The 22,616-nt window shown below is 51.5% G+C and overlaps 1 protein-coding gene across 1 annotated transcript; it reads left to right on the forward strand.

Moving 5' to 3' along the window:
- Positions 1 to 3: 3 nt before the first annotated feature.
- Positions 4 to 22,014, forward strand: TRAIP (TRAF interacting protein). Its single transcript, XM_069769649.1, has 15 exons — positions 4 to 204; positions 1,465 to 1,522; positions 2,787 to 2,870; positions 6,953 to 6,992; positions 9,664 to 9,791; positions 12,551 to 12,645; positions 13,243 to 13,356; positions 14,301 to 14,388; positions 15,932 to 16,021; positions 16,251 to 16,339; positions 17,078 to 17,233; positions 17,434 to 17,482; positions 18,022 to 18,147; positions 18,695 to 18,745; positions 20,696 to 22,014. Exons 1-15 carry the CDS (start codon positions 107 to 109, stop codon positions 20,825 to 20,827), a joined length of 1,398 nt encoding a protein of 465 aa, XP_069625750.1. The 5' UTR covers positions 4 to 106; the 3' UTR covers positions 20,828 to 22,014.
- Positions 22,015 to 22,616: the final 602 nt, after the last annotated feature.

Consider the following 22,616-nt stretch of genomic DNA (forward strand, 5'->3'; position numbering starts at 1 on the left):
GGAAGCGGCGGGCGCGCGGCCGGATTTGAATCGCCCAGCGCCGCGCGGCTGCTCCGGTACCGGCCCCGGCCCCGGCCCCGGCCCCGGCGCCGGCCGAGGCCCCGCCATGCCCATCCGGGCCCACTGCACCATCTGCTCCGACTTCTTCGACAACGAGCGGGACGTGGCGGCCGTGCCCTGCGGGCACACCTTCCACCGCGCCTGGTGAGCGCCCCGCCGCCGGCGGGGCCCGGGGTTGGGGGGGACGGGGACGGGGTGCCCTGGCCGGGCCCGGCAGCCCCTTCCCCCGGAGACATCCCCTCTCGCCCCGGGCTGCTTCCCCCCACCCCCCAACTCCGAGGGGTTTTGGCTGTTCGCTGGGCTGCCGGTACCTGCCGTGACCCGCTTCTCCCCCTCCCCGCTGGGGCCCGGTTGCCGAGGGCTCTGCCTCGGCGGGGGCCCTGGCCGCTTTGGCAGCCGTAGCGGTAGCGATTCGGCTGCGCGGGGATTTAGAGGGGCTCACGGAGCTGCCGCGGGAGCCTCGGCTGCATTGTCACTCCTCTGCCTGCGGTCGCCCTTCTCCGGGAGGGCCGGTGCCAGCAGCTCGCTCCTACACAGGGTGTTTATCTGGAAGGAGCGGTGTTAGATGACGAGCGAAGCCTCCCAGGCGATTTCATGCTTTTGCTGGAACTGTTTTGCGAGCGTTTGTGTTGGAAGGAAACGGTTCTTCTGAGGAAATAAATTCTGTGTGTGGGGAGGGAGCGGGCGTTTGCTTTTCTGGCTGGCTAACTTGGAGAGGGACCACCGCTCACAGGTGCGATGGTCACCTCTTCACCAGTGGTGCAGCTCGGGCTCGCTTTCCTCTAACAACCGACAGAGGAGGGAGAGCTTCCAAAGGTAACCTGCCAGCTCCAGATTGTTACCCTGCTCCAAAAATAAACTGTTCTGAGTGTGACGTGATGGCTTGGTTGCAAAACGCATTAGTAGCTCTCCTGGGGAGCCCGACAGGTTTGCATTCATCATCTCGGAGCAGAGACTGGCTCGGTCCGCCTCCCTCTGCGGATGCGTGTTCGGTGTCAGCGGCACCCTTTGGAGCTGACCAAACTGGGGGTCTCTTGGCTGTCATATCCTGATATAGCAGCTCTTGTGCTGCTCTGTGTGTGGATCCGTTCGCTCCTGCGAAGCTACAGTTGTTCAAAGGCTCTTTCCTAGGGAGATCTGAGCTCTGTAAAGACTCTGCCCTGGCAAAGATAAGCTCGCACGCTAAATTCAGCTGGGAATTGTCTCCGAGGCAAAGGTAGAGTGCGCGTGCTGGAACACGGTGCTCCTGTTAGCTGCACCTCTGGACTAAATGTTTGCATTCCTGTTTTTAGTTTGTAAAAAGGAGTCATGACCTGCTGTCTCCTGGTGAGTTGGAGGGTAGCCCCTGGGAGCAGCGCTCCCAGATTTTAAGGATTTACTGTATGTTTTCTTTTCCTTTCTCAGTCTCATCCAGTGGTTTGACACAGCACCAAGCCGGACTTGCCCGCAGTGCAGAATTCAGGTAAAACCATCACCTACGTACTCCTCTCTACTTCTATGGCACGATGCTCTGCAAACAGCACCGAGGAGCTGTGGCCTAGGCCTCTGGTGATACGAGGAAAAGGCTCACGGTATGAAGCAGAGAGAGTTTTCTGTCACTTGCGGCTCTCCCCAAAGGCTTAGAGGGTGAAGTCCCCTCAGCAACCCTTCTGATCAGAGGGGTGGTTCCAAGGGTGCCTTGCTGCTGTCCGTATTGTAGCTTCTCTAGAAAGGGTCTCCGGGTTTTCATGGCTTTTAGGCTGAGTAAGTATTGGCATAATGACAGCAAGGGCTGGAAGGGGTTAATCACGATATCTGACTTGTGTTTCTAGAGTACCCTGCTGCTCGCTGTCAGGTAAGCAGCCCAGTCTGCTGCGTATGGTCCTTATGAGTTCTTGCTTTGCAGCACTCGGCCCTGCGTTGAGAAAAGCAAAGGCTGGGGAGGGAAGGAAGGATGTGCTCTGCTTCTGAGATGGGAAGCCAAGGCTTGGGGATCCAGTGGCTTAACTGGGACCTGAACTTCTTGGAAGTCCCTTGTGTCACCAGCCTTGACGCCGCCAGTAGGTCTTGGCATGTAGTGACTGCAGGAGATGTTGCCTCACACTCAGATGTAGGTTTTTAGCCAGCTGCAGCTTAGGCTTGTTCCGTGTTCGTGCTTCTTTCTTCCTCTCAAGGTCTTGGCCCTTGTTCCTTCCCTGACTTGTTGATTCCCTCTGTTCTTCACTGCCTCTTACATCTCTGGGTTACCATGGAGTTATCGCGAAATAACATCTTATGTAGCAGTAACTATGCAATTAGCTGGTGTCATGACTGTATATAATACTTAAAACACAAAGCTGTAACTGCATGGGGGAGGTGTGGAGAGCTATCAAATTCAATTACAGCACCTTCTGCCTGCAGAAAGCAGCACGTACTTCTGTCTTAGGATTTGGCATCATGTTAGCTCAGCGTCAGCTGCTTGGGCCTTAGCTGCCAGAGAACAGACTGCGCTTGATTCAGAAATGCCTGAATCTTTCTGCTGCAGCTCAGGAGCTTGGCTGGAGTCGCACTCCCAAAACTGAGTGGGGGGTCTGCTGCTGTGCTGATGAGCCAAAGCAGAGCATTGTCACTAATGGCGTCGAGCATGTGATCTGAATTGCCTTTCATGGCCTTGTGACAAGATGGTACCTTCTCCCCTCCATCTGTCTTCCATATGCATTGTGTTTCCATATCTGTGCCCATCAACCTCTTCTGTCTCCTATGTTTAGGTCAGCAAAAGACACATCATCAGTAAGCTGTTTTTTGATGTTGCCCTGGAGGAGCAGGCAGCACCAGATGCAGAGACCTTACAGGTAATTTGACTGGGGGGTTCTTCCATTGTGTGATGCTTCAGCATCTTGGAAGCGTGGCCTGGGCTGCCAGTCCTCTGCTAACGGCTGCTTCCTGAGCTGGTGCGCTCTGTGCTGTGCTCATGTTTCAGACCTGAAGCACATCAGTGTCTCCTTCCTGTCTCTGTTCTTCCTCTTGGTCCTTGCCCAGTCTCAGCTCTGTTGTAAGGAGGTCTCCATGTGGTGGGTTAAGAGTTCCCCTGACCAAATCCCATGTGGTGATTCAAGTAGCCTCCTCTACTTCACTGCTCTTCCTTCTGGTTCTCACCTTACCTAGAAACCTCCTGAAGCAGCATCAAATAAACATCCAATTGCTGCTTCTCCCTTTGGTCTCAAAGCCTTAGGGATGAGGTTACACAGCTTTTCCAAAAGGCAGGAGAAGGAAAATCCCAAATGCAATGAACAGGTGCCAGTGTCTGTGGCTTGGTTGGGTGCGAGCCCTGCTAACCCCTCTGGAAAGAAGGGGCTGTTAGAAGTGCCACCTCTGTGCAGGTAGGTTGGTTTGCACAGACTGTAAGGAATTGGGGCAGGGTGGTGTTAAAGTCATGGTTCCCCAAGAGAAATTAGGAAAGGGACTGCCTGAAGCTGCACTAGCAGTGCTGAGGCTGGGACCCTGAGGGGGGGATGCTGGCTGGAGCTGGGGTGCTGGGTGATGTTCTCCAAGTACCACCCTTAGGTGTGGAGAGCTGTGGGTGAGAAGGGATGAATGCAGAGTGGCTGTTCTGTGTTCTTCTCTTTTGTTTAGTGTGGATGAAGCATGGCTCCTTATGTCTTGGAGTTATCTGTTCCAAAAAGAAAAAGTAATTGGTTGACCTTGGTATAATGGGATGCTTGTACCCTCTTGTGTTTAGAATCAGCATGTGCAGCAATTACCATAATTAGCAGTTGCCATGACAATGCTATATGTATATCGTATGTTTTTAAAATAAAGCCAGCCAGACTGTAATGTCAGTAGCACTGTCATTCTCAAAGACTGCTAATAAAGAAACTGAAGGCCAAAGTATGTGTGCTGAGGAAGTGAAAAAGCATCTCTGGGCACTTGAAGCTGTGTGCCCTAGAAGCAAAGCAATGCCTTGGAGCGGATAAACATTGCCTTTAGTACCTATTCAGATCTGTTCTCACAAGTGTAAATAGATGGATGACTCAGAAATGGGTTGACTGGAGAAAATTGCCCTAGAAAAGCTTCCTGTTCCCTCTCACCCCTACCCCAGGATCTAAGACGGGTTCCCCCAGCTTTCCCCTTCAGGCAGGCTGTGCTGAAGAACTGCTGCCTTGCTCAAGGGCCGGACTGTGGAGCTGCTCCTGCACAACAAGCTTGATGGTAACTCCTCATGCTCCTGCAAAGTTTGTTGTGTGGCTGTCAAGAGCAACGTCTAGCCCTGAGTGTGCAGCTTTCCTAATGAGAGCCAAGGTCACTGTCTAATGGGAAAGAACCAAATATTTTCTGCGTAGATTAGCGTAGTTTGCATGGGTATTTACTGCCCTGTGCACTGATTTGGGTTGCTGCTGGGCTGATGCTGGTTTGTCACCAGTTCCATGTTGAGTGCTGCCTTGTTTCTGGAGGATATGGAGCACCTTAAGAACACGGGTGACCATCATGGGTGGGATTTAATGTCCATTTAGACTGGAGTTCTGTCAGCAAAAAGAATTGGTGACTTCCTCAGCCGGAAGTGATTTCACCTGAAAAAGCCCCCAAATCCAGGGTTTGTTCCCATCCACTGCCTGTCCCTCCAAGAGCCTGGCTGTAGAGTGATACTTGGCTCCGTAATCAACTAGAGCTGTATCAGTGCAGCCTGCAGATGTCCTGAAATGAGCATTTGGCCTCCTGCCATGAAAAGGTTGGACTGGGGTGAGGGAGTGTGCTTCAGTGTGCTAGAAAGCCAAACGCATAGCTGTGGTCTGCTTGTCATCTTGTAGAGACAAGCTTGGGATGCTCTTCTGAGAACCAGTGTTCTGTACCCAGTTATAAGGGGTTGGAAGAGCTCCCTCATAATCTGAAACTTTCCTGTTGTTGCGGAATTATCCAAATTATCTTTTGCATAGTGATTATCTTGGTACTATTCCTCACTCTTGCTCCTGCTTTGAAATGTTTACAGTCAAAGGAGTTCTGGGGCTGCTTTGCTTCCTACCACCAGGCATTGGTTTCAACTGAAACACTGGAGGGAACTTGGTTCCTTGGAGTAGCTGCAGACCACAGGCTGAACACTGTGACACGTCCAAATGTTTCTGGGTGCTGAGCCTGGGTTTATCCTGTATTGCTCTTAAAGATGGTCCTCAGTGGTCAGAACAGTCTCTGTGTGGCTGTGTCCAGAGCAAGAAAGGTGTGAGTTTGGGGGGGTAACACCTCGGTGAGGCCATCTGGAACCTGCCACTTCCAGTCGCTTGTGATCTGGGGAGCTGAGTCCTTCCAAAGGAGACTAGGAGACTTTGGTTTGTTCAGCTTGCTGAAAAGGAGGCAGGAGGTGGAGGATTCCTGCCTGTAAACCTGCTGGGGAGGGTAGAAACCTGGGAGGACAGCTGTCTCTTTGTGTCAGGATATACTCATTTGATCTTGGGAAAATGTGGTCTTGTAACTTAGGCTGGCAGAGAGAGGAGAGCTTCTATCACAGGAGTGAAGATTGGGAGCAGTCTTTAGGAGCTGTGGTGGAGGATGAGGGATTTCAGATTAAGTTGATGAATGAGGTAATGTTACATAGCTGCCCGCAGTAGCCCAGGATTTCTTTGCTATCATGCTAATTAGCACATCTTGTGAGCTCACTAATCGTTCCTGAATAGGACTCTGAGGAAGCTACTCCAGAATAGTTCCTGCAGCAGAGTTAATTCCATGTCAGCCCTCCAGCTGTTGTACCCCCGGGGGCAAATCCAAGTCAGCTCTGCTAGGCTTTGTGTTTAGTCCCTTTTGCTTATCGAGCTTTACATCCCATATTCTCTTTCCTGCCTTTATTGTCACTAGCAGAGCTTTGCTCTGCTCCAGTCAGATCCATGGTCACTGGTAGTGCTATTCTCAGCTCAGATTTGCATGTAGCATTCCGGGTTGCACAGATCTGTGTGCTCTGCTTCAGTACTGTGTTGGCATTTTATTGTGGTTTTATTCCACTGCAGTTCCTGCCTGACTTGTTATGTGCTTTCCTCTGCAGTTCTCTAACACAGCTTTTTAAGTCATCTTCTGTTGACTCTTTCCTGTATATATTTCTCTCTTGCTCTGTTTTTTTTTTAAATATATATATATTATATATAGATACCTCTCTTTGTAACCTCTCTACATTTCCTTTGGCTATTTGCCAGTGTTCATAAGTCATATCACTTTGTTATGTATAATTTAAACTGTGGGGCATTTGCTGCCTCTTTCTGATCCTTAAAGAAGGCGTTGGAAACATTTGATGTTCCTCAGACCCTTGTGGCACCCAGGAGACGTTATGCATCCTCAGTTTGGTGTGGTATGGATTGGTTTATCGGTGATCTGCTTGTGGCCATTTGACTGAGCTGTTAGCTCATACCAGCAGCCTGAACTGCAGTGACTTTAGTGTCAGACAAAATGCTAGCTGGTGCCTTTTGATTGTATGCTTGGTTACCTTTTCAGATGTTTGGACATGCTCTCCTGTCTCCCACCTGCACCTGATTAAAGTTCACTTCAGTTCAAAGCAACTCTCAATCCAGTTAGTCTGGCAACATCCCTGCCTTATTGCTTTGTTTAGGTAAAACATTATAAAAATTGTTCCTGTCTGATTTCCTGTGTTTCCCTGAGAGCCTTCCAAAATTATTCAGCTAAAACAAGATGACTGACAGTGTGAGAAACACAAGGTTGACAAGGCTAAGATGAAACTGGGTTCTTCTCTTCTCCCCCTGAAGAGTGCCAGTTGGAGGTGCTCTTTGCATTCCCTGCGATAGTACTTGCTTGTAACTCGGTGCTTGCTGTTACTGCATTCTGTTCTTAGCACCTAGCTGGCACAAACGTCCTGCCGAGAAACCTCTTGGGTCCTTTTAAGATCTGGTGAAAGCTCCTCTGCACTGTGTTTCCTAATCGGGTTTTCTGTGTTGTGTTTCAGAATGAACTGGACAAGGTGAAGGCTCAGCTCTCCATGAAAGGTGAGTGCCAGCTGCCTGCTGGGGATCAGCCGCCCATGGTCTGTGGGTCCTGGGCTCTGTCTATGCTAGGTGGCATGCCCAGGCCTGAGAAAACCCTGTGCAGAGCCCACTCCCCTCTGAAGCTGAGGGCATGGAGCAGGCTGTAAACTCTTTTGCTGGAGCAGTTTTTTCAGAGCTTTTTCTGAAGTGAGACCACCCAAAGCTGTACAAAGCTTGTATGACAGAGCCAGAGTCCGCAGTCTGGCCCAGCTCTGCTGTAACTGGGGTGTTCTGTGCAAGTTTAGAGATATATATGCAATTTTTTTTGCCCCTCTTCCTAATCACAAGCTACAGAATTGCAGAACAGCTATATCTCGAGCAGGCTTGCTGAGAGCACAACCCTTGGTTTGCTCACTGGGAAATTCACAGCTGCATATGGCAAAGGCTCATTCCCCCTAACAGATGAAAGGGTAAAAGTAGTGCCCAAAAGCAGCAGTGGGAAGGTTTTGGATTTGTTTGGCTGTTGCAGTGCCACATGTGTCGCGCGAAGAGCAGACGGAGTTCAGTGTGTGTGTGCGCACTTCCATTTTCCCATCTTTAATTTTAGAGGATGTTTGAGGGAGGCAGGAAAAGCAAAAGCCCTGGAGACTTGTCGATGGGTTTTAAGCATCATCTGTAGGCAGCCTGTCATCAGAACATGAGTCATGAGCAGCGAAAGGAAAATGTCAGTCTGAGTGACAGAAATCCAAAGACACACTGGCAGAAGGGAAAAAAAAAAAATCTTTAAAGAATGCTGGGGGCTCACCCACGCCCCGAGAGTTGTCTTTCCTCTGCCTTCCCTACATGCACGAGACAGACATGAATAGCCAGTAGATTGAGGATTCAGTCCTTAGCCTGAGAGCAGAATTGGATGGTCTGCACATCTCTATTCTGAGGCCCATTCTCTTGCCAGCTTGGTTGAGTTTAGTGACTTGGTAGAGAGCCAGATCTTCTGGGGAAGGTGGCTGGGATTCTTGCTAGGAAGTTATCCAAGAAAAACTGCTCGAAGGCCTGCTCATCTTCTCGGCTTCTGGTGAGTAGAGGTTGGATTTGACATTCCCTTGTCCCATTCTCTTTTCATATTGGAAATGAGAAGCTCCTTTCCGCCTCCTGCCTCTTTTTGCTGTGGGCACTCTGCTCTCTGGTGGTTCTTGTGTATAAATTCTTCACTTAAAGATGTGCTCTGTGCTGTGCGCTGTAGAGGAGCTGTGTAATTGCCAGTCTCTGATCAGCTTGCAAATGGCTCTAGAGGTGCTGAGCTCTGAGCAGACCCAGCAGGTGCTGTGGGAGGCACTCTGAAAGAGCTGAAGACTCACTCCTGCAGCATGGGGAGGTTTGACTCCTGCCATCTGCCTCTGGGCAGCTGGGAGTGAAGGAGGGGGAAGCCCTAACTCTTTTATTAGATGTGGAGTACTTGCAAATGCAAGGGAGTGTCTCCAGGCTGTGCTGCCTCTGGTGAGGAAGGGTTATTCAGATCAATAGAGAAAAAATGCTTTGCTAAGAAAGAAATGCGTTTCCCTAGCCACCTGCATGCTTCTGCTGGGATATGTTCCTCTCTTATTTCCCAGTCCCACGTGGCTCTTTTACTGTCTGATTGAGCAGTGAAAGTGCACTGCAGGTCATGCTTCCATGGGATATGGTGGCACAATTTGAAACTGGATCGTTTGCAAGGAGAAAAGCTTTTTGGAAAGGCACTGATTGGCTCTCCGCTATTGTCAGGCTGGAGTCACAGACGATTTTAGCAAAGACAGGAGATGCTGAGCTGAAGACTTTACCCTGCCTTTGGCAGGGTTAGATGGAGAGGTTGCTGCTTTCCCTCACTGCCCAACTGCTTTGAGCTTTCCAGTGATGCTGGCTGTTCCCGGCTTAGGTCTGTCAGCTCCCGATGGTGGTTGCTGCTGTGTGAGCTGTTCTTGCCTTCTCTCCACAAAACAAATTGAAATCTGGTGGTGTTTTCCACCACCTTCTCTCTGGTGGTCAGAGGCATGTGCTTTGTTCCTGGATTGCCTGTGTGGGGAGGGACTGCAGGACTCAGGTTTTGTGATCCACAAAAAGCGGGCGCTCTGGGGAATCTACTTAAGCTGTCGCATGTCCTGTGAAGTCCCTAGTGCCAAGCAGAGCTCTGCTTTACTGCCTCTTGCCCTCTGACATAGGTGCCGTGGTGAGGGTACTTGCAGCAGTGTGGTGACACAGCAGCATGGTGGATCACTGTACGCAGCTGCCTGCTGGCCCCTGAAGGGCTGCCCTGCACCTAATGCTCCATGTGGAGAGGATGGGCTCAGGGGTCAGCTCTCCAGCCCTGTGACAGCTTGGTGTAACTTGAGAACAGTTTTCCCGGTGCAAGCCTGGCTGTGAGAGCATGCAAGAGTTAAGATGCATCAGCTTAATGCAGGGCTGGCACTGGAATGCTATTAAAGGGAACTTGTTATCTTTAGTAAAGAAAATCTTGAAGCCTGCTGGCACTGGGAGAAGCAATTGCTCAGTACAGTCCCTGGTGCAGACAGCAGTTAGGGAAATGGCTCTCTGCAGGAATAGCCAACTCCTAGCAGCCTGAGGCTGCAAGCAGTGTCTGTTTGTGGTGCTCCTGCTGCTGTGGGGCAGCTGAAGTCTGGGTTACTGGGCCATGACCTTTTTCTTTTTTTTCCTTTTCCAGAGAAAGAAAAGCGGGAATGCCAGGCTCTTGTGGATGGGCTGAGGGACGCTCTGGATGTGCGCAATGCCACAATAGAGTCGCTCCAGAAGGTGCTGGGAGAGACAGAGATGCTGTGCTCCTCTCTCAAGGTACCTTTCCTGTCCCTGGCAGGACTTTAACACTAACCATTGCACAGTCGGTGTTAGTTTTGTTGAAGATCTCTGCAGGCCCTGCTAATAAAGAGATTGTGCTGGTGGGATTTTGGGTCTGGTGCCTCAAGACTCCTGTCTGCTTGATCTCTGAATGACAGAAGGGTGGTGTAGCTGGGTTTTCATTTTTGTTTTATTAATCTGAAGCAAGTGGTGTCGCTGGTCTTGAGGTCCTCAGTATGCTCCTCCTGGGGGTGATTCAGAGGTGTAAAAGCCAGGCCTGTGGCTTGCATACAAGTGGCTGCATGCTCAAGGCAGCAGTGGCTGGAATGGGGGAGGGACGCCAGCCCAGCCTGGGGGATGCTGACTGAGCCTTGCTAATGAAGTGGCAGCGCTGATCATAAAGGTAGCAGCATGAACCGAGAGCGGGAACTGGCCCCAGCGCCCTATTGCTGAAACATTGGCTCCCTGTGGCAGAATGTTCTTCTGAAATGGGTTTAGGCCAGGCGGGATTCAAGGAAAATTAGTTTCTTAGTTTGATGGAGGAGAAATCAAACTGAAATATATGGAGGGGGAGTTGCAAGCTTCAGCCGAGTGGGATTTGATCCAGCTAACTCTCCTGTCTCTGTTCTGTTGCCAGGGCTTTCCTTTGGTTAGTTTAGTAATATGTGAAGTCCAGGGATCAAATATTCCTGTTGTGTTTCAGCATGCAGTGACTCAGGGTGTGATCATGCACTGTGCATAAACAGCAAGTGGAAGAGGGTAAAAGCAGGAGCTGCTTTGTTGGGATGTCTGGTAGTGAGCAGAGCAACTTTGCCTTGGCGGTGGGATGGGATGGGCAGTCTCCACTGTGTGAAGATGACGTGCCTGTCCCAAGAAGATGAGGTTCAGGCAGGTGGGGTTCTGAGCTGCAGGCTGAAAGGCAGGGTAGGGGTCAATTGCACTTCTCCAAGACCTCTGCCCACCGGAGTACGGGTCTGACCAAATAGCCTAAACTGCATCGTGTTCCTGCAAGGCCAAGTGGCCCAGGGAGAGCTTGTAGATGGGTTGTGGGTCATCTTGCTGTATGTCACCTGCAGCTGGGCTCTTCCTGAGAGGAACCAGTCCGGGGGTTCTGCCTGGTGCTAGCAATGTGGTGCTGTCACAGGGCAGAAGGAGAGATATAGTAAGGAATTAATGCCAGACAGGCCTTGCTGTGAGCCAGCACAACTTTTTTTGCCTGACTATGGGGTTTATACCCAATCTGCTTGGGTGTAAAGGCAACCTGGGCCTTTGTCATGCCAGAGATGCTTCTGGGATCCCAGATGTACCAGCGGCAGGATACTTCTGATGCTCCTTGCTCCTGCAGAAACAATTGTGATAGTGGAAGCTAGTGCTTGCTGCTCAGCTCAACATCTCTGTTCTTGGCTTTCCTCCCTTGGCACCTCAGGAGGAGGCTCTGTGGTTATCTTGCCAGTTGCAAAACCCTCAGTGTATGCTTAAGTCCTTTTAATGAAAACTGGGCAGGGCAGCAGGATTAGGAACCTGGAGGTATCTTTTCTGTGGTGTACGGGGTTTCCCAGCTGAATGCCAAGCACTGTCTTATACTGCATCATTAAAGATTAAAGCGCTAAACTTCTGCAGTGAAAATACAGGCTTAACTAGCTGTGACGCGGGTCAAGCCCACAGACTGCAAGCCGTTCCTGTCCTGCTAGCACTGTCAGCTGCTACTGAACCTCTGTGTGAGAGTTTGCTGCCATTTCAGACTGTCTGAGGCTAGGGACTCTGCTCCAACCTGGCACAAAAGACTGCTTTGGGGATCTAAAGTATAGAGAGCTCTGCTTAGGAAGACCCCAAGATGGGCTCTGCTTAAGCAAGAGCAACATGTGAGCCTGCAACACTATCCTGTCTGCAAAGTCCCAGCAGTTTCACAGCTGTTTGGTCTCTGTGGCAGGAAGCAGCCAAAATCCTTTCACTTCTGTGTGGAAGGAGCTTTATGAGGTGATAGTCTCTGGCCATGACTCTCCCTGGAGTCAGCACTGTGCTGAAACCAGACCCAGAGCCTTTTGAAGGTGCTGTGTGAGGTGCCCAGGCATGCACAAACCTAGACAACATAGATATGTTGGAACGGTGCTAATTCAGGCCAGCTTTCCTCTGTCCTCTGCCACACTGCAGATCTGCTTTTTCAGCTCAGCTGAGGTTCTCTGATACTGCTGCCTGCTGCTGGAGAGCCTGGAAAAGTGCTGGCTGCAGTAGCCTTGCAGCCTCTCCAGGCAGGTGAGAGAAGTGCCTGGGTGGGTGTCTGGTTTGGCTGAAGTGTCCCAGAAGAGACCCACTCAGCATTCCTATTTATGCTCTAGGCAGCTAATGGCAAGGTGAATTGGGAGGCTAAAGTAAAGGGATCAGCTGTGCATGGAGGAGAAAGCAATAGCAAGGTTTGCTTGCTGTGGATTCCTTTGCTTTTGAAAAACAAATTGTCGCTGTGTACAGGGTACTGCGCAGCTCCACAAACTCTCCCAGCAGAAAGGAAGCTATGATGCAGTTTCAGCGCCAGACTCATGTTGCGATTAGCACTGAGACCCTGCTGCGTTTGCAAGGAGCAGAGCTAGGGGTGCAGCGGGGAGGGAGCTAAACTCTCCTTAATCCTGGGCTGCTGAGGTGGTGATAGCATTAAGAGCCAATGTATGCTCCCAGCTGCCCGCAGTGCGCATAAGCCAGGATGTTTCTCTAACAATCCCTGGAGCCTTCCTAACGGTCTGTGTGTGCTTGCTTCTCTGCAGAAGCAGATGAAATTCCTGGAGCAGCAGCAGGAGGATAACAGAAGTTCAAAGGAGGAGGCCCGCCGTCTGCGAAACAAGCTGAGAACCATGGAGCGGTGAGATCCCGGGCTCTCCCTGGGCCTTGCAGGCTGGGCTGTGTACCTCTCCCCTTCTCAGAGAGGAAGGGAGTGCAGCTGTGCCTGCTGCAACATCCACCACCACAGGCTGGGTCATCTTACCCCATACGGTTGGAAATGGCTGCATTAGGAGGCCTGCCCTTGACTGTCCATGCTCTTGCCCCTGCTATGTTTCTAGATGGCTGCTTTCCCTAAACAGCAGTAAGGCATGGTACTGTGTGCAGACTGGCCTCATCTCTAGCGCCCTGAGCGTGGCTATGTGCAGTTTGTGTTATCAGAGGACACTGGGGCAGAATACCAGCCCAGGAACAGAGTCAGCCATGGGGCTATAGGGCCTGAGAGCTGGGATGTTGGCCCCGTGTGCAGTATATGTGTACAGCTGCCCCTTCTCTAGTCTGTCCATGCAGTGCTACTCTTCCCTAGGAAAAAGCCCTGCTTGTGGTGGGGCAGTTGTCTCTTCCCCCATGACATCCAGAGTGCCTGCACCAGGAGCTTAGGCTGCACCAGCTCCTTGGGGGGAAGCAGGGCTCCAGTCTCTTTCCCAGCTCTGTTTGATGGTACTTTCTTTATGTGCAGGATTGAGCTGTTGCTTCAGAGCCAGCGCCCCGAAGTGGAGGAGATGATCAGAGAGACGGGAGTTGGGCAGGCAGCAGTGGAACAGCTTGCGATCTACTGTGTCTCGCTGAAAAAGTAGGTGCTGCGAGCTTGGCACAGCTGGCTCGTGCTGTCCTGGGTGTGCCCAGGGAGAACCCTTGGCTGAGTATCAGCAGGCACACAGGCTCTGTGGGGCTCTTGCTGCCTGTTTGGGCCTCCACTGGGTTTTGACTGACAGATCCTGGGGACCTAGATTGGAGCCTGTCACACTGAACTGTTCCTGTTGTCACTGTATTGACATGCGTGTCACCATGGGAACTGTCTCCAGAGTTGTCAGTGCACGTATGAGGTGATGATTATTAATTCCCTCTGTTCCCCTCTCGTGCCTGGGGGGAAATGAGTGGATGAGGGGCTCTGGGTTGTACCCTCTGCTGCATTGCACTGTGCAGCTGTGGCCTCAAGTGCTCTCTGGCAAGGCGAATCTGCAGTGTTGCCCTCCCCTACCTGGAAATCCATCTGGTCCTGCTGGGCAAAACCACAGCTTTTTTGGGTCCATTCTGATGGCAGTTGAATAATTGCAGCTTTGATACACAGCTGAAATGAGGCAAGTGTCCCTGTGGTGTAATTGGGAATGAATGTGCATGGCCAATATTGTGAAGTCTTTGAAAAGTCACTTAAAGCGAAGTCCCCTATTTGCTGCCAGCATGGAGGCTGCTCTGTTGTCTGTCTGTCTTTTCCACCGGCAACTGAAATGTCTCTGGATCCAGTTTCCATTTTGCTGGTAAAATCCGTTCAGGCCTTGTTCTCAGGCATGATATCCCATGCAGCTTTTTTCTGCCCTGTGGTGTAGCGGTATGTTTGAGACACTGTTGGTCAGTGTCAGTACACTCGGCTCTGTTCCCTAAAGGGCTCTGTGTCTCCTGGGTTTTCTCTGGTGGCTCTGCAGTTGCAGAGCTTCAAATTAAGGGCCTTGGCTTGTCTCTGAGAAGTTCTAGCTCAATCCTCTCACAAACAGCATGCCTCTTCTGGTCTCTTTGCAGGGAATATGAAAATTTGAAGGAGGCTCGAAAGATCTCTAGTGAGATGACGGAGAAGCTGAAGAAGGAGCTGTTTTCTGTCAATAGCAAGGTAAAGGGAGAGTGTGAGTTGCCAGGTTGATATCTGGTCTGTAGATACGTGTCAATAACTGTGGCCCAATCCCTCTGCAGTGACCCCCTCACACACTGAGCACTACTTGAGTGGTACAGGTGGTGTGGAAGTGTCAGGCTGGGGTTTCTGGGTCAGGGTGCGATGCTGCAGCGAGTGGCTCATGAGCTGTTGCCAGGAGTGCAGCCTCTGGGGACAGTGGTGGGGCAGCATGTGCAGAGCCAGCCAGTCTGGCAGGGAGCCTGGACTGGAAGGCAGCAGCACACAGGTGCTCTGCTGCTTCCACTGGGTTCTGGAAGCAGCATTGCCTTCATCCTGCCACTGCCAAGCATGAGCTAGCTCAGCTGCCAGCCCATCCTGCTGCAGAATCAGGCCCCTGGGAAAGGTGGGAAGGGGTTTGGAGCCAGCACCAGTTGAGCAGGGCTTAGCCCTGGCTTGGCACAACCACAGTCACACCCAGCCTTGTGCCTTCAGCTGACTGAACTGGGCCAGGGCTTCCACATGATGCTATGCCGAGGCAGGAGAGGTTCCCAAAGTGTGGTGAGGATATGCAGGTGGCTCTGCACAGAGCCTGCCTGGGCTGGTCCTGACCTGGTGTGGAGCTTGGCCTGGCTGGGCTCTCTTAGGTCAGGAGTCACTTTCTGTCGGGTCTGGTAGCAAGTCCCCGTGAAAAGTGTGTGTGTGTAGCCTTGTTCTCCAAGGCGCAGGTGTTCCCTGGAGCATCCCCAAGTCCAAGCTCACAAAGTGAGAGACTGTGGGTGGCTTTGGCCTATTTTTCTTACTCAGCCATAGCTGTTGTGGTCCCCTCAAATGGAGAGGGAGGTTCTCAGATTGCTGTGCTACTCCCCAAGTGAGTTTAACCCCTTACATGAGGTGCTGCTGCTGGAATCGCACTGCTTCTGGCTGAGTCAGTGCCAAGCTGCAATCACCACACCAGCTTGGGTCAGGAGGATACGAGTCAGTGCACTCAGGGCTCCAGGCTTGGCTGACGGAGAGGTGACTGTACCGACACTTTGTGGGCTGGCCCAGACTCCTGAACCCACAAGTCTCTGATGTGGTATCAGTCCACTTCTCGACCCCCGGTTCTGGCATGCTTCCCTGTTGAATCAGGCTTGTCCATGTGCCAGTACTGCTGATGCATAACCATCCTCCAGCCTGTGGTTTGTAATTCCTGTGCTCTGGTGTGTCCAAAGTCCTGCAGGAATTCAGAATGCAGCCACCAAGTGTTAGAGCGGGGAAAAGCTGTCACCATCAGGCATAAATGCTTGGGAAATGCTATAGGAAGGTTTGTGTTGGGCAAGCAGCCCTGGAGATCCCTCTGCAGGCAGCTCGAGGAAATGGGCAGGCGTTCGGTTGCTCTGATACAGGAGAGATTGGTCAGACTGCCACAGGAAAATTGAGCCCTTAAACAGCGGAAAGTAGCATGTGCTGCAGAGCATACTGTTCTCACAGGGGATCTGCAGTCTCCCTTATCTATGTGTTGTAACCAGCACGCTGCTGTTCGGGGGGGGGGTTTATTCTGCAGCTGCATAAAACTGTTTCAGAGTTGGAGAAGACAAAGGAGGAGTTAAAAAGTACCCAGAAGGATCTGAAGAATGCAGACAAGGAGATCTTGGTGAGTATCATTCGCCAGTCTGCAGTAACTGGCAGCTGGCCATGGCCTGCAGCTGCAAAGCCAGGAGTTATGCTGGCTTTTGCTCAGTGACCAGGTTACCCAGCCCACCTTACCTCTCTTATTTGCCCTCCCTCTGAGCTCCACCTGATGCTGATTTATGGAAAAGGGGCAAGGTATCTGCTACTAAATCTTTCCTTGTCTTGCTGTCTGCTTTCCTTTTTCCCTCCAGAGTTTGAAGAAAAAGATAGACATCCTGCAGGATACGCTGAAGGTCCCATCTGTAACCAGAGAGACACTCAGTCGACTAGTCTTTGAAAGGTTAGTGAAGTGCATCCTCAGATACAGGCCAAGGATGGAGATGGCAGATCAAAAGTAAGAGTTGACAGTTTAACTAGCTGGGGAAACAGACATGCTAGTCTGGCAGGCATTGCAGTAGCATGGTCTTCTTGCTCCTTGTATCCTACTTCGGTTTTTTTCTTGTTGCTGACAAGGTGCTGTTTGGTTTACCTGGAAAAAGTGTGTGTTTTGGAGGGTTTGTGTCAGCATGGGATGGAAGAATGGGCTAGGTTTTGACAAACTCTTTGTCACTATGTCCTGCCAGGGAAGTATCCCTAAAGCTGCTCTTCTATTTGCCTTGGAGTTGGCCTTCCAGTGAGTGTGCCTGGAGATCTTAGCCAGGCAGAGGAACCTAGCCTGAAAAATGGCATCTTTTACATTTTTATCAAGCCCTTTCTTGTGAGGAGGCTGTGCTATTACCCCAGTACAGCAAGCTGGGTTGTGTACACAGAGCAGCAGTGTGCCAGCATGCTTGCCTGTGCTCTGGGTGCTGCTGTTATAGCACATGCCATTTGAGGGTGAACAGTAGTTTGGGACATTGACTATAAACTCTGGGATTCAGATTGTCCTTTCTTATACTTGTAAGCAGAATGGGTCTCTGATCCTGGTCCCACTGCTGTCTTGCAACTCAGTCGCATAGTGTCCAGTTCTGTCTTCCTCTCATCTGCTGGGTGGCAGGCAGTGGCCTCCTGATGGCTGACACTTTGCATGGCCTTGCAGCCCTGCTCCCGTAGAACTGCGGCACCCGAAGCTCCACCGTCCGGCCCACAGTGATGAGATCAATCTGGATGCTACTTTTGATGTGGACACCCCTGAACACGAGCCCTGCAGATCTCTCTTCAACCCTGCAAAAAGGCAGAAGCTGGATAAAAAGCCGTGAGTTTTCCCTCCTCTTTCTGCTTCTAAAGGAGATCAAAGTCTCACTTCTTTGGAAGTTGCTGTGTGAGATCGGATAGCTCTCCAGCTGCCTGATGTCGTGCTGCAAGTTTTGTCGTCATTTGCTTGGCCTTGTCTGTCCTTGCCAGCTCCACTTGAACAATAAATCTCTGCTGATTTGCTCCTTGGGCTTCTTACAGACTTCCTGTGGTAAATCTGGCAAAGAAAGTTCTGAAGGAAACAGTGGAGGTAAAAGGACTAATCTTGATTTTCTCTATGACCTCTTTGATTCTGCTGTTAATAAGCTTGGGATAAAGGACCCATTTTCTCCATGTTGGAGATGGTATGACTGTAAACCGTCCAATCTATAGAACCACAGTACATGCTTCAAAGTGCTTTGCTTGACAGTCTCCTAGAAACACTGTACTGCTGCCTCAGGCCTCTTGGAATTGGGCGGGAGAGGGAGGGTGGGGATCCATGTGCTTCTTGCTGATTATCCTGCCTCAGATGTGCTTGGCAAACTCAACGTGGGGCTGACCATAAGGGCTGTGAGGTCAGCTAAGGGGGCCATTCTTCCAGCCTTGCTAGGTGGAATGTCCTGCCTTCCAGGCGCTGTTCCACATGAGCCCTGGTGGGAGGCTGGAAGCTGCTGTTCTTTGGCCTGACATGTGGTACAGCAGTAACCATTACCCTAAATAGCTGTCTGTGTTGTTAGTGCTCCCTGTATGTGGACCAAATTCAGCAGATCATGCTGGTTAAAGGGCTTTTCTCATTATTTTGTGGGACAGAACTGGGCAGATGATCTGGAGGATGATGCTCTTAAAGGACTCTTGCCAGCATTCATCAGGAACTCTGTTCTCTCCAAGAAGCCAGCTTCGGGTAGCTTGCTGGGTCCCCACAAGAACACGGGCACTGTAAGTACGACTGTCCAGTTGGTGAGCTTGTTGAGGGCTGGCACTGCACACCTCTGTCCTGAAGTGACCCTGCAGGAGGAAGCAAATGAGGCTTTTACCTTGCCATGTACAGTATGTGGAAAACAAATCTTGGAGCACAACCTGGCTACTTCCCAGTCCTGCAGAGCTCCAGGGATGACAGATGCTCATTCCCTTCCTGGCAACAGACTAAACGGCCCTCCATGTCCCATTCCTCCACCTCCTTGGAGCTTTGGGTGTTTTCCTTGTATTCCTCAGTCCCACTGACAAAATCCAAAGCCTTGCTGTTGCTTGGAAGGCTCGACTTCCTTCAGAAAGTTCCCAAGATACCCAAACTTTACTAATACCCTTGGGTCTGTCTTTTTCCAAAGGTGAGAGCTTAGCACAAGTATTGAGTGTTTCCAGGTGCTTGTAACCCCACCCCAGAAGCTGTGGCCTGCAAGGCTCCCCCCTTCCCCATAACCAGCACAAAGAGAGGTAGCCAAGGCTCTGTGCTGCTTCTCCATACTCATTTCTTTCTCTCTCCTAGGTGAGAATGGGATACGATGGCTTGGGAGGCAGAACAAAGTTCATACAGCCTGTATCCTTTCCTGCAGCTCACATGGCAGTAGTGATGCTGTGGGGACCTCATCTCTGTTCCTCCTTTTTGGTCTCAGCCATCCTGGGGAGTCCTGCCCCCCCGTCATCAAAAAATGAGCTGGGATCCTCAAGGAACAATCATATTTCTCTCTATCTGACTCTAAGCAAGTCTGAGCTCAGCAAAGGCATCAAGGACCTGAACTTGCCGAGAGCATTATCAGAGGTGGCTCATTCAGAGGAGCATATCAACTAGAAATCAGTACAGTTTGCAGGGACTGCCTATACCCTTGGGATCTCTGAGCAGCAGTGTAGCACAGCCGCTTGCTGGCTGTGTGCCTGCCAGCCCATGCAGCTGAAGCCTTCGTTCCTGTGGGACACTGCTGCCCTGCTGTGCCTGTCCTGGTGGGCAGCCCTGCAGCAGGTGAGGAGCGGCTGGGCTGAGCTCACCCAGCAGGTGGGGAGCTCTCCCACTCCTCACGCAGGAGCAGTGTGCTGTCCCCTGTGGGGGCTGCCCCTCACCTGCCTTCCCCAGGCAGTATGTGGTACAGCTATGGCTCCGACACTGCTCTAGCTCCTGGTGCTGGTTTTGAGGGGTTTTTGCTCTTTGTAGAAAACCAGGAGGCTGAAGCAGAGAAGAAGTGATTAGCTGGAAGGTGTGACCTGCTGGGAAGCCTCAGGTGGCTGCTTTTGTGGAGGTATCCAATGGCAGGGGAGATGCCTGACCCAGATCTCTGGGGCCAGGTGTGCCCATGCTGCCAGCCTGAGGTGAATGGAGAAGGGTGGCAAGTTGGTGCTGGCTAGACACCAGGTGTCTACCAAAGCCACTTGATCACTCTCCCTCCTCAACTGGATGGGGAGAGAACATATAACAAAAGGCTTGTGGGCTGAGATAAGGACAGTTTAATAAAGCAAAAGCAAAGGTTGTGCATGAAAGCAAAGGAAAACAAAAGATTTATTCTCCACTTCCCATCAGCAGGCAATGTCTGTCCACTTCCCGGGAAGTAGGGCTTCAGTATCTGTAGCAGTTGTTCTGGAAGACAAGTGTTATAATAACAAATGCCCCCTCTCCTCCTCCTTTCTCTTAGCTTTTATTGCTGAGCAGACACCATCTGGTATGGAAAGCCCCTTTGGTCAGTTTGGGTCAGCTGTCCTGGCTATGTCCCCTCCCAAGATCTTGCCCATGCCCAGCCGACTGAGTGAGGTGAGGAGAATGTTGGAGAGACAGCCTTGATGCTGCACCAGTGCTGCTCAGCAGTTGCCAAAACTGGTGTGTTATCAACACTTTTCTAACTACCAATACAGAGCACAGCACTATGAGGGCCACTGTGGGGAAAATTAACTCCATCTCAGCCAGACCCAATACAAGAAGGTGGGCAGCCATCCCAGTGCTGCCCCTCACACATGGCTGATGGAGGAGCAGCTCAATTCTCTAAGCCTGAGTGCTGCAGGTGTGCTGGTTTGTGTAACCGCAGTTCTGCTAGCATGGCCTGCGCCTGCCTTTCAGTGCTGCAGGTTTCGTTTTTGCCAGTTCTGTGTCTGTGAATGGTGTGGGAGCTAAAAGGGACTTGCTGCTCTAAGGGCTCTTTTCTTGGGGTCACTGCCTTGGAAGGCTGCAGGCTCTGGCTGCTGTGCCTTTCCCTGCATGGTGTTGTGGCTCTGATGTGCAGGGTAGATCCCAAAGCTCTGGTGGATATGCTTAAATGCTATTTTATGTGCAAGGGGGTAGCATAGAAGTGGGAAGCATTCCTTGACTTGTGGGACAGGAGCGTGCCTGAGCTCTGCTGCTGTGAGTAGGGGGCAAAGCCCAGCCCATCCTGCAGGGAGTTTTTCTTTGGGTGCAAATGTATGGCTAGGTCCCAGGTCTGTGGTTCAGGCTAGTCTGCAGCAGGTGTTGGATCACTTCTGTCCCCAGGGCCTTGGTCTGTACTTTCCTTGACAGTTTTACCTTCAGACAAACCTGGCAGAAATCCGCCCATTAGCAGTGAGGAGCAAGAAGAAGAATGTCTCCAGGCCGGCATCTGCAGCATCCTTGGCATCTTCCTCCAGCAGCAGCCAAGCCAGACTGGACAGTTTCCTGCAGTGAGAGCCCCTGCCTTCCCGGGGAGCAGCTGGGCAGGGTGGCTGCAGGGCAGAGCACTCGCCTAGAGCCTGGCACGAAGCAATGTGCAACCACTGCTGTGCGGAGGGCTATTTGCAAAGCACCGGCACTGTGTTGTGGGTGAGATGAGCTGCCCTGGGGAGAATGCCAGCCTTGCAGCAAGCCGACAGGAGACCAAGCCTCTGGCTAATGCTTGGACTGATTTACCCCCCTGTTGTTTTACCCCTCCTTCCTCCTGTTTTCATGAAGAATAAACAAGGTTTTTTCATCTTCTGGCCTGCTCAGTGCTCTACACTTGCTGCTGCTGTTGACTGCTCTCACATCAGGTGGAACTGCACTTTGTAGATGCAGCTGCAAGCCAGGGGTGCAGGAAGGATATCTGGGATGTCAGTCTGGAGCAAGAGCAGGGAGAAGGGACCTGGACCAGATCTGTGCCTGGTGTAAATAGTTCCAAGAAGGTTTCCTGGAGGAAGAAGTGTGCACAGGGCAGGGCAGCCCTGGCCTGTGTTGCTGTAGGGTCACTGTATGTTCATCATCAAATTAAATACCTTCTCTCTGCTGCAGGCCTGTGTGGGTTGGGGAGACACACAGACAAGCCTGGGGGATGTTCTGCCTTGCCCTGGCTTGGGCCATGAAGTCCACTGCGTTTTTGCAGGCTTGGCACTGAAATTGCTGACCTGGGGAGGAGGGTGTTGGGGCTGACCCCCTGCCCTGCTTGCAAACGGGGACATTGGTGTGCTGATGTGAACTCTCTTCTTGGCATGTGTTGGTGTGAAACTCGTTTATGAATTTCTATTTTTTTAATGAGCTTGTAGGGTTTTTTGTTCTCTTGTAACTGGTTTGCCTAGTGATTTGAGGGTTTGGAATGGCCTGAAGAAGTGCTGGAGAACTGCTTCCCTTCAGGAGAGGGGGCGACTGATGGGGCAGAACCTGTCTGCAGTTCTTCAGCTTGGAGACACGGGACAGGAGATCCCCTCTTGCCCCATGGCTGTAGCAGGGCTGTTCAAGCTGCCAGGAACAGACTTGGTGAGGTACCTTGCTACAGCACTCTGTACTGTTCAAATCTGTGGTGTTTCCAACTTCCAGTTGCTTCAGGCTGAGAAGTACCTGGCCTGGTCAAAAACATGTCTTTAGGGAATAAAGTATACTGCTGTGCACACTTGTTAACACAACTGGCTTCTGAGCATTTTCCTCCCTATTGCAGCTCAGGGTGGAGGGCTGAGCTCAGGTGCGGAGCTTGGGGTGATGGATGTGCCTAACCTCTCTGAAATGTTTGGGGCAAGCTCTCAGGAGATGGGCCACTGCCGCAGGGGAGGGCTGCGGTGGGGTGAGGCGGTGGTGGGATGAAAGCGGTGCCGATCGCCAGGGCAGCGAGCAAGGCAAATGCCTGCAGAACATGAGCTGTGTCTTGCCTGCATCACTTCAGGCTGACTGCTGAATCACATGGAATGGGTGGAGAGTCTGGAGGAGAATGAAAAGAGGGTTCAGAGGGCTGGAAAACAATCTTGGGGGGAACGGAGGACGGTCTTAAGCAGAGTTAATTCTGGAAAAGAGAAGCCTGGGAGAGGCTCTGCAAGGAGCCTTTTACTACCTCTCTTGCATGGTGCGCTCATCTCTTCAAGGTAGGTACCTGTGTGTGTAAAAAGGTGACTGACTTGCTCTAGGTCTCTCTGGCCTGAAGCACATTTAGGCAGACCCTTCTAAGACGGCAGCAGTGAAGGTTTGGGTGCGTGGCTGGTGAGGGACGTGGGGTGCTGGAGAGCTGGTGATGTGT

The sequence above is a fragment of the Haliaeetus albicilla genome, chromosome 24 (assembly GCF_947461875.1).
Source record: "Haliaeetus albicilla chromosome 24, bHalAlb1.1, whole genome shotgun sequence".
Taxonomy (NCBI): Eukaryota; Metazoa; Chordata; class Aves; order Accipitriformes; family Accipitridae; genus Haliaeetus; species Haliaeetus albicilla.